The sequence below is a fragment of the Manis pentadactyla genome, chromosome X (assembly GCF_030020395.1).
Source record: "Manis pentadactyla isolate mManPen7 chromosome X, mManPen7.hap1, whole genome shotgun sequence".
NCBI classification, from domain to species: Eukaryota; Metazoa; Chordata; class Mammalia; order Pholidota; family Manidae; genus Manis; species Manis pentadactyla.
This window is the reverse complement of record NC_080038.1, coordinates 116,740,703-116,752,444: the sequence shown is the minus strand read 5'-3', so window position 1 is coordinate 116,752,444 and position 11,742 is coordinate 116,740,703. Positions and strand designations below refer to the sequence as shown.

At 45.0% G+C, this 11,742-nt stretch overlaps 1 protein-coding gene across 1 annotated transcript; it reads right to left on the bottom strand.

The window, feature by feature from the left end:
• Positions 1-394: 394 nt before the first annotated feature.
• Positions 395-2,782, bottom strand: GPR119 (G protein-coupled receptor 119). The gene has a single exon (XM_036910990.2). The coding sequence runs from the start codon at positions 2,313-2,315 to the stop codon at positions 1,308-1,310; it is 1,008 nt and encodes a 335-aa protein (XP_036766885.2). The 5' UTR covers positions 2,316-2,782; the 3' UTR covers positions 395-1,307.
• Between the last annotated feature and the right edge of the window lie 8,960 nt (positions 2,783-11,742).

Genomic DNA, 11,742 nt, shown 5'->3' with positions numbered 1-11,742 from the left:
ACCTTTCTAGGAATGCATTGTGGAGACCAGGAGGTTGAGAGAAGGGTTACAGGGATGCTCAGGATGGCTGAGTGTTTCCTGGGTTTCTTTCCCATTCTGTTTTTGAATTGCTGCTGCCAGGGTTGCCCAGGAGGAACGCGAGTATAATTCCCAGCTGCCAACAGTCTTTTCCTGTACTCACAGAAAGGAGGATGAGGCACCTGCTCCTTGGCTGCTCTCTTGGGCCTTTTTGGAGGCATCCTCTTATGCCACTAAATTTCTTAGGAAAATGCAAATTGGGAGTTAGTGGAAGAAGGTCAACTGAAGATCAAAGTGGGTCTAGTGTGGATAGCTTGGTAGTGCCTCTCTGGGTCCCTAACCCCTTCCCTTCCAGTGTCTCAGAATTTGAAGTTGAACATTGTCACCATCAGGTAGCTACATGTGACAATAGAGGCCAACTGAGGGGAAGAAGCACCGCAGTTAGAAAGGTGGTGGATGGGAAGGGGTAATAGCAGAAATAATCACAAGATAGGCTATTTCCCAAAGAAATACTCTTTTGAACACCATGAAGTCTGGGGAAAGACAAGCTTTAGAATTTCATTTGGGTTCCTACATTTTATGTAAACTCACTACAGAAAATGTCTGATTTACAATAGGGAGGGCGGAACTCCTCACTTGACCAAAGCAATCACTATAGTAAATAGTTAAAAAGAATAGAATTTCATTTCTGCAGTGTTGTGCTGTCCAGTATGGTAGCCAGGAGCCACATATGGGCTATTGAGCATATGAAGTATAGCTAGTTTGAACTGAGATGTTTTGTAAGGGTAAAATACACACCAGACTTCAAAGATAAAAATATAATGTAATAATTTTTTATATTGATTGTATATTGAAATAATGTTTTTGATATACTGGGTAAAAGGTTAACATGAATTTTTCTTTTTTACTTTTTTAACATGGCTACTAAAACATTTAAAATTATATATGTGGCTTGTATTATATATATTTCTATTCTACAGTGCTGCTGAAGTATATTCAAAAACTAGGATTTGATTTTTAAGCATATTTTTAGTAGTACATTTCTCACTTTAAGAAAGTATATCTATACAGGAGAAACAGACTTATTGCAAAAGCAGGACAGAGAGGCATGGAAATTTGCCAATGCTGATTACAGAAGAAAGTCAGCACCCTGCTCAGTTACCTCTCAGCCTAGAGCCTGGGGGTGTGGAGAGTGGTCAGTTGCCTCATTCTCCTAGCTGCGCATGATCTAGTCGGGACCCAGCGAGGGGAGGAAGAAGGCACTTTGAAACTTCTCTGCCCTTACCATCTTAGCCATCAAGCTGTGACTGGGAGACAGTGGCAATGTGGCAGGAACTTTCTCTAGGCCTCTCTGGGCCACCACTCCTGGCTGAGAAAAGGAGGAAGAATGAGGCGAGCCCCTTCTTCACTCTCAGGGCTATGTGGTGGAGCTGCTGTCGTACCTCCTTCTGCCAGTAGGCATAGATGAGCGGGTTGAGCAGGGAGTTGCCCACACCAAGCAGCCACAGGTACCGTTCCAGCACTAGGTAGAGGTGGCATTTCTCACAGGCCCCCTGTACAATACCAGCGATAAGGAATGGGGTCCAGGATAGAGTGAAGCTCCCAATGAGAACAGCCACGGTGCGAATAGCCTTAAAGTCGCTGGGAGTCCGTGGGGACCGGTAAGCTCCAGCCATGGCTCCTGCATGTTCCATCTTTCGGATCTGCTGGCTGTGCACAGAGGCAATCTTGAGCATGTCACAGTAGAAGAAGACAAAGAGGAGCAGTGCTGGGAAGAAGCCAGCGCAGGAGAGGGTCAGCACAAAGTGTGGGTGAAACACAGCAAAGAAGCTGCAGGGCCCCTGATAGGTGGTCTGCTGGAATACAGGGACTCCGAGTGGGAGGAAGCCAATGAGGTAAGACACCAACCACAGCCCGGCAATGCAGGCCCCAGCCACGAGCCCATTCATGATCTGGAAGTAGCGGAGCGGCTGCTTGATGGCAAGGTACCTGTCGAAGGCAATCAGCATGACTGTGAGGACAGAGGCAGCTGCGGAGGAAGTGACAAATGCCATCCGAAGGCTGCACAGGGTCTTCTGTGTGGGCCGAACTGGGCTGGAGAGGTGGTCTGTGACTAGGCCAGAGATGGCTACACCAAGCAAGGTGTCAGCCACAGCCAGATTCAAGGTGAAGCAGAGACCTACACCTTCATTCTTGTGGATCAACAACAACACAGCCACAGCCACTAGTGCATTAGCAGCAATAATGAGGGAGGCCAGGACAGCAAGGATCACTCCAAATGGGAACGATGATTCCATGTCTTGAAGTGGCAGGATTTCCACTTACCAGGCTGCTCTGCTGGCTCTCCAGCTTAAAATCTCACAGGCTGCAAGAGAAGGAGCCATGGGTTCCAAGCTGCAGCCGGGTTCTGGCTATCACTGGCAGTCCAGGCTGGCCGCTTGCCATCTTTGGGATCCTGCTGGCCACTAAGAATCGCTCACCCTCTCTTTTTCAGTCCTCAGCCTCTTGTCTCTCCAGCTCTCTAAAGGCAGTAATCCCAGTACAGACCTCCCCCTGGGTGCTGAGCTAGGCCCTCCCCCTTCAACATCCAAGTTACTAGACAACTCCCAAGTACCTGGTACATATTGTCTCGCCAGGCTCTCTCCCTTCACTGATGCTTCAAGGACTTTGCTTGGAGGGACTGGAGCATTCGTCAGGTCTCCTGTCCGGTAGAAGATATAATTGACTCTAATCACACTGTTTGTTCTTCCATACCTTGATATTAAATTTCTACTGCTTTTCTTCCTAAGCCTCAAGTCCTAGCTTAACAACTAATCTCAGCTTAATTAAGCATTGACTTAATAACTAATTCTCTTAATAACTATTATGACTGCTTTTAATCGAGCAAGATGGTCATAATCAGTTGAAATGGGAAGTGAGGGCAGTCAAGCTATTTCAGGGCCCAGTGTACTTTGAGGGGAGTTGCCACACATTTGTTTTTTATCTTTTGTTTCCCAACACCTCAGATTTTAATTCTCCCAAATAGGGTATTCTTTTCCTGTATTTCTCATCTCTCGGGACTCAATTAGTTGATGATTCAGAAGGCAGGAAGAACAAAGTAGAGAACTGTTTATGGCCGTCATTCAGTTTAAAATAGAGCCCATTTCCTGCCTATAGCTGCTGTCTGTTGGGTGTACAGTACTTACTGAGAACTTTCTCCATGTCTCTGGTCATGAATAGTGGCTGCCAGCCTTGCCTTGAGCCTGTAGACCCAAGGTATCTCTGGGACGGCATGAAGAGGTGGGCTACGTTCTGGAAAGTGTCTGCTCTTATGTTTGGTTGTGGAATTTTCCATTTTCCAGGGACAAGATTAGGCCAAAGGGCGGCAGTGTTGCTGAGGCAGGTGAGATGGGCTGAAAGAGGGCGGCTGTGTGTGTAGGTCACTCCTATTTTTGGTCGTATATCCATTTACCTGAGTGCATTAGAACTAACCTTTTGCCTGCTAATCTCATCTTGGATACCAAGAAGAGAGGGGTGGGGAGAAGAGTGGTTAGAAGCTTATTTACTCAGTTCAGGTGAAAGCACAAATGGGAAAGGTTAGTGTTTTAAGTGAGGGAGTGGAGAGCAAGGTGCAGAGTTGGAGGCAAATATTATATTCCAGGATATTTTGACAGTCTGAGGGGCCTTTGGCAGATGGCTCTCCTACAGAGGCTCAGAGGCTGAGAACAATTCTTATTCCTTGGTACATCCTTTAGGAGGCTGATTTCAGCTGCTCAGCACCTGGCCTAATTTTATACGTGGATCTAAACTGTACTTTTGCTTCCCTAGCCCTTGACTCCAAGATGTCCCTTTTCAAGCCCATACCCAAACTCGATAGCACATCAGAATCCCCTAGAGGGCCCAAGAATCTGCATGTCTAACAAGTCCCAAGTGATGCTCATACTGCTGATTCAGGGACACCACTTTGAGAACCACTGCTCTAATGAAATGGTTCTTAACCATAACTGTGCAGAGGAATCACTTGACAATTCCAAAAATACATTTGGGTCACATGCCAGGAGATTCCAATGTCATTAGTCTGGTGTGTGACTGATGCATCTGGAGTTTTAAAAGCTCCTCAGGTAATTCTAATACTCAGCCAGGGGCAAGAACCAGTGTCCAATGGCCAAAGCACAGGCTCTGGAGTCAGAACACCTGGGGGCCAGGCCAACAATATCTGCAATTTTGCTTGAGCAGATGACTTCACCTCTCTGATATAGCTTTGGTTTTGTCACATGTAACATGGGGACAATAATACCTACATCACAAGGTTGTGGGGATGATAAAATGAAGTATGATGGATGTGAAAAGGGTTCGTGAACTGTGAAATGTTTGCACAGGTATTTTTATTGAGTGCCTTCCAGTCTCTTGTTAATCAAAGTGTGTATTTGATCAGGAGCATTGGTATGGCCTGAGAGCTTCATACAAGTGCAGACTCTCAGGCCCTGCCCAAGACGTACTAAAGCAGTCATTTGAGCAAGATGTCCAGGTGCTCTGTATGCATGGTAAAGTTGTCCTTTCCTCTCACCCACTCTCAGGAGCCTGGTTGTATTAGTTTCCTTTTGCTGCTATAACAAACTACCACAAATTTAGTGGCTTAACACAAATTCATTATCTTGCAGTTCTTGAGGTCCAAAGTCTGAAACAGGTCTTACAGGGCTCAAATCAAGGTGAGGGCAGGGCTGCATTCCTTTAGGAGGCCCTAGGGGAGAATAATTTCCTTGCCTTTTTTCAGCTTTTAGAGGCTGCCCGTATTCCCTGGCTCATGGTACAGCACTGCAACCTCTGCTTCCATAGTCATATCTTCTCCTTGGACTCTGACCCTCCTGCCTCTCTCCTTTGAGGACCCTTGTTATTACATCGAGTCTACCCAGATAATCCATGATATCTTCCTCATCTCAAGATCCTTAATTTAATCACATCTGCAAAGTCCCTTCTGCCATGGAAAGTAAAATATTCACAGGTTCTGGGGATTAGGACTTGCACATCCTCAGGTGGGCGGGGGAGGGGGCATTTTTCTGCCTACTACATTGGTATTCAAGTCTCTGCTCCCTCCATCCCCCAACAAATACTCTTCCCAGTCTCTCTTCCTTTGCTCATACCCTACGCATTTATTTCTTTTAGCCATCAACACTGTCCTGTTTTCTGTCTTGTCCTATTAGGAACCCGCAAGCTGATTCAAACTAATATAGACAGCCTTGAAAAATAGTGAGCTCCTTGTCACTGGAAGTATGGAAGCAGAGGCTGGATGCCCACCTGTCAGGAGGACCTCAGTGGGAATTCTTGCAGTGGTGTACAGCATTGTTATTCCCATTGAGTTGTCTTTCAGTCCCAACATGATCTGTTTTTGAGGGCTTCCAGGAGTGTTTTCCCTCCCTCAGCTCCCTCCCTTTTTTCTTAGCCCCTCCCACCTCTGTGTCCCCCTTGATATTTTCTACCTTCTTTTCCACACCACCGCACCATCACAGCTGTGCATCGTAGGGGTGTGCCCACACCATGAAGTCAAGGCCACAGAGAATGTGGTTACTTCCTGGGAAGTTGGTAGTCCTTACAGTCCTGCCCCACTGGAGTGGGCCAAGGGCTGTCAGAGTCTCCACAGCAGAGTATCAACAAGGCAGACAAGCCAGAGTTGAGGAACAGAATGAAGGTAAAGGATGAGAAGGCTTATTCTCTGTCAAGCCATCCCATAACATGCATTAAAGGCTGTCATAGTGGGCTGTCACCAAGGATGCATCAGGGTGCTTCATCCCCCACTGAGGGCATGGGACCAGGACCCGAGGTCTCAGCTAGAATGGGAGTGGAGGAGACACAAGGCTCCCACAGAGCCCACCTTAGGAGCTGGGCTCCTGGGAGAGGAGCTCTAGGAAGATACCCAAGACAAGTTGTGCCTGATTCCTCATGGTGCCAAGACCAGCCCCCTGCCTCTGATGGTTTAGCTGCATCTTGCCTAAGGACAAAGGCAGCAGGGACATTTAATATCTCTTCTGAATGACTGGACTGGTTAATCTACATACTATGAAATACTAGCCATAGAATGAAAAGAGTGGGATAGGTTTGTATGTCTTGACACAGAGAGACCTCCAAGACATATTGTTGATTGGTAAATCAAGTCACACATCAATATATAGAGTCAGGGCCCACTTAGGAAAACAAAACTCAAAGAGTATAGTGTAAACAGAACTTTTATGTGCACCGAAACCAAAATATTCATCTGACTCAGTGAATCACTATTTTCTTATTGTGGTGGTCTGGAACCAAACTTGCACTATCTCTGAGCTACGCCTCTGCTTCTCACTTGTTATACATATTTCACAGTGAGAATGTAGTCATGCAATTTCAAAAGAAAAAACCCTCAGAATTCTCCCTCTCTCTTCCACCTCAGGCACCATTTTGCAGACCACACAAAAACAAACACATATTTCATATATATACATACATACTTATGCATATATGGTTATATATAGTTGTGTGTTTGCTTTTGCTCCTATTGTTTTTACCTGTCTATGATGTAGTTGCAGAGAGGTGCATGTGTGGCTTGAAAGAAATGGTAGGGCAAGACAGGGTGGGAGAGTCAGTATTTGAGGCTTTAGTCTCTTCTTGGAGTAGGAGGTACTTTGGGGCAACAGCCCTAGACCTCTGGGGCATCTGAGCCTTCTTATAGCAATTATAATATCAGATAACATTTACAGGGCCTTAAAGTGCTGAGTACTGTGCTAAATATATATGGAGTCTCATTTAACTCACAGAAATTCTATAATGTAGGTACTGTTAATACACAGAGGGTGACTTATTTGTCCGAGGCAGATTGTACAAGGTAGGTGTTCGAAATGGGCAGATGCGCCAGTGACTTATGTGGGAGAGCCACCAAGAGTTTGTCCTGTCTCTTACCACCCATAGAGACTATATGTTGCCCCCTTTTCTTGCCAGTTTGTGTCTCTGCCTTTGCACATCCTGTTACCTCTGATTTTCAAGCTGATACTTTAATGCTTTGGGTTTTTCAAAGGTGCTTGAGTTGAGATTAAGTAGAAGCCGCTTTTTTTGGTCACTAAAGCACAGTGATTATGGCAAATGAGGTTCATTTTATCCTGAGCCCAACAAAATATGTAAATCTGGAATCATGTATACCTCTCCATTTATCTTCCCATTCCTCCCATTGCCCCTCGCTTGAGCACTTTATTATCTTTCATCTGCACCATTGTTGTGGCCTTCTAACTACTCATCCTGTCTCTCCCCACATTGACGTCCTCCTACCAGCATGTTCATTGAGTGCCCACTCTGTGCTAGTTACTATGCTCAGAAAGAGCTTTTCATACATTCAAGTAACACCTTACAACCCAGGTGTTATTATCCCCAGTTTACAAGTGAGGAATATGAGGCTTGGAGAGGTGAACAGACCTTCCCAAGGTTAACCCAACTGGGAAGGAGTGGCAGAGCTGGAATTGGAATCCAGTTCTTGTTACTCCTGGTCCAGTGGCCTTTGTTCTATTCCATTTTGCAGATGCCTGGGTATGGTAGGCTAAATAATGGCCCCCAAAGATGGAAATCCATGGAAACTGCAAATATATTGCCTCACATGGCAGAGGGCCAAGTTAAAGATCTTGAGATGGGGAGATTATTCTGGATTTTCTGGGTGGGCTCTGTGATCACAGGGGTCCTAATAAGAGGAAGACAAGAGATCAGAGTGAGCAGTATTAGGGCATGTGATGACAGAAGCAAGAGGTTGGAGAGATTCAAGGAAGGATTCACAAGCCAAGGTTTGCAAGTGGCCTCTAGAAGCTGGAAAATGCAAGGAACTGGTTTGCCCCTAGAGCCTCCAGAAGGAACCAGGCCTGCTGACACTTGACATTGGCCTAGTGAAACCTATTTTAACTTCTGATTTCAAGAACTATAAAATAAATTTGTGCTATTTTAAGCACTAAGTTTGTGGCAATTTGTTACAGCAGCAATAGGAAGCTAATACACTGAACTAAAGTGTTAATATTAGGAGACAGTTAAAAACCTGGGCCCTGGTTATATTGCTGCTTGGCAGTGCCTACTGCCCAGGAGACTTTTGATTGCAATACTATAAAGGTTCCTACTTAGCCAGGAGAGAACAATGATCAGGAAGCCCAGCAGAGGGCAGGCACTCTGCGGGGAGAAAGCAATCCTTGGAAAGGCTTTGCTCCTGTTTAGCTATATAAATAGGAAGGGTTCTCTAAAAGGAAAGATCCTTCTAGGCACTTCTGGGTTGCTCTGATTGTGTGGTATCTTAGCTGTGCCTTCATGCAGGCCAGAGGAGCACGGTGAATACAAAGATGTTTTAATTTGCCTCTTAGGGCTCATAACTTTCTTACTCCTTTTGCATATGTATGTTGTTGGAGCTGGTACAGCGAAGTCCTTCCCTCCTCTACAGAGTAGGAGCTGGGTGATAAGGCATGCATATTTTTGGTTAATTCCCATGGCTTGTGGAATGGGGGATGTGGTGAGGGGAGAAACTATATATTCAAACAATATTTCTTGCTTTTTTCACTGAAAGTCTTTCTTGAAGGGCCTTTCTTCAAGAAGGACTGCAAGTCAAGGGGCCAGTCGCCTGCATTTTATACTGCAGTCTCTATCTCTCAGACAGTCATTTCGAACTTTTTCCTGGGGAAGATCCAGGGGTAAGATTTGGGGGTTGTAGAAGGGTGGAAGTATTGTAACAATGGTTGGGGGTATTTGGAATCTGAGATTATTATTCATATAAGTAATATCTACCTCTTATTACAATACTTTACATGCAATATCTTAATTTAATTCTCAAACTACCCCTGTGAAGTGATACTATTATCAACACACACTGAAGTTAATTGAAGCTAGTCAAACTGCTCAGGGTAGGATTTAAACCCAGGTCTGCCACACTCAAAGTCTATATTCTTCTAATTATGCCACTTGGTTTCTCCAGAATTGTAATGTTGTTACAGGAATGTAAGTTGCTGACTGGAGATATTGAGAAAGCTGTGTGGCATCATCACATGGCTTTGAAAACCTGTGCCCAGCTTCATGAAGGATGCCAGCCCCCACCATGCACAAGAATACTGCCAGTCCACATGTGATGTCATTGTGGCTTTAGCCAAGACAAGCCCACCTGTGCTTCATCTTTGAGGGCTTTGCTTGCCTCGTCTCTCTGATCACTGATCTGCCTTAGTCTTTATTGTGATGCGTCTCAGTTATCTGGTTTCTCTGCTCTGTGGCCGACACACTCCTTTTTCTGATCTGCAAACTGTCTCCTACTCTGTATCAGTGTTTCACTGGGCACTCCCGCTAACTGGCTTCTTCACCTTGGTCTCAATATGTCGTTCTTTGATATGGCTCAGCAACAGAACACCCAAGAAAAAAATCTGATTCAAAACAGTGACAGTGACTGAGAGGAGTGTAAAAGCTGATCATGCGTGGACTCTTTTGGAGAATAGGGGGTGGGGCACCAGTCACTGGTTTGGAGACTGACCTGCTTAGGTGCAACTATGAACTCCTTTGGGAATTCCTGCTCTAGGTGGGCTCCTGTCATCCCTCAAGAATGCTTTTTCATTCAGTTCCAGTGGCCCAGCGCTACTCCTCAACCTGCCTGGTCTGATTGTGCCATTCACGTCAGTTCAGCACCCGGGCTTCTCAGGCCTCGATAATTTGCCAGCTGAATTCATAACTTTTCTCCCAAACCAGTCTTCATCCCTGCATTTCTTACCATGGCAGTGAGTATCACTACCCAACCAGTATTTCAGGTTAGAAACCTAAGCATTATTCTCTCATGTTTCCTCACTGCTCACATCTACGTTAGTCAGTATATTGTGCCACCAAAATCTGTTGACTTTGGTCCTGCCCATCCCAGCCAACTGTTCTCCAAACATCAAGACTTGCATGCCCTCAATCCATCCTCCATACTGGTTCTAAGGTGATCTATAATAAAATCAACAATTTCATTTCCAGGGTCAAGGGAACATACCTATACTGTCTTGCAAGGCCCTCCACAAAATGGCCTGAATCTCTTCCATCGTCACGGAATGCCCTGCCCCATCCCTCCCCTGGTCACACCATACACTTTTCACGCTTCGATGCTTTTGCCTCTGCTGCTGCTTCTCATGGTACTGCTCAAAATGCTTTCTTTGCATGACATCCATGCCCTGTCTTTCATCTACATGGTAACTGCCTTCAAGGCCCAGCTCAACTATCACCTGCATCTCTGTTTATCTTTGTTCTTCCCCAACAAGAATGTAAACTGTGAGGACAAGAACTCTGCTTGCCTTCCTTGTTTACTGCAGTACCTAGGACAGTGTCTAGCATATATAATAGTTGCTTAGTAAATATTTGTTGAATGAATGAATGAACAATAAAGCGAGAAAACAAAGCTCATGATCTCTGCCAAGATAACGTGGCAATAAAAAACATAAGTGATATTTGGATAACATAAGAAAATTCTAACAGTATAAAAAGGGAAAAAGGGAAAATAAAAGTCTCAATCCCTCATCTTCACTTTCCCTAGAGATAACTCCATTTGTGTATATTTTCAATCTCACTAATTGTATTGGTTACTTGCTCTGTGTGCAGGAAAGGGTTTGAAGTTTGAGGTCTGAGGGCTTAAAAATGCAGAGCCTTTATCTTTCAGGTCCTTACAGTCTTGGCCCAAGAACATAAAAGTTGTGATGTGCTGCAGAGTTCAGAAGTAAGAGATCATTGTGGGCTGGTGAGGTCAGGAAAGGTTTCCTGCAGGCGAGATGCCTTGAGAGTTTGAAGTGTGGGCAGATTTTAGCCAGAGAGGAGAGTGGCCCAGGGGTATGGGGCTCTGTCAGCAGAAGTGTCTAGGTTTGATAAGGAAAGGAGCCCTTGAAGGAATGGATAGAAGTGGAGCTGGGTTGAAGTTGAAGCTTTGTGTTGGGGAGCAGTGGGAGAAAGTGGAGAAGAGGGGCTGTACATTTTTAAGAGTACTGAAAGAGCTAGAAGGTATGTGATAAAAACTTGAAATAGAACTGTGCCTCGAGGAGGTGCATTTTATAGACACCATAGTAGCACAATTATTAGATCCTGGTAATTGGATAGCTGTCTTTGGGTGAGGAATAGAGAATACCGAAATATGACACCTCTGTTTTTGAACCTGGGCAATCAGGAAAATGGTCATAACATTGCCTGAAATAGGGAACTCAGGAGGGAAAGCTGTTTTGGGATGTGATGTGGTGGTGGGAAGTGGAGAGGTGGATTTGGCCAGACATACTGTTCAGCCTTTCCTTGAATGTGGGGATGGCCTCTGGCTTCCTTAGTATTGCCTATAGAACCTAGAACTGTGGCCTGCATACAGTGGGTGCTAAATGAATGTTTTTGGTGGAGCTACCTTGGATGGCAGATCCTGGTCCTCCTCTCAAACACTAAATTCAGAGGCCCTGTGGATCCTTATCACCTTTCCATTCAGACTTAACATTAACGGAAATCTCTAGGTATCACTTTACCTATCAATTCCTACCAATTGCAAGCACCTCCGTGGAGGTGTCCCAGGCAAACTGTGATGGTTTTCAGCTCTCCCAGCTTCAGAATATCTCTGCTGAACCCACCAGCTGGATAGTAGCAATTTTCATGTGTTTTCCTCAACTTAAATAGTCCTTCCTTTTGGTTGGTCTTACTCTCTTTTGCTTCAACTTCCTTTTGTACTCTTATGACCAAGGCCCAGGTATAGTCCCAATTCTCTCATTTAACAGTCATCTAAAA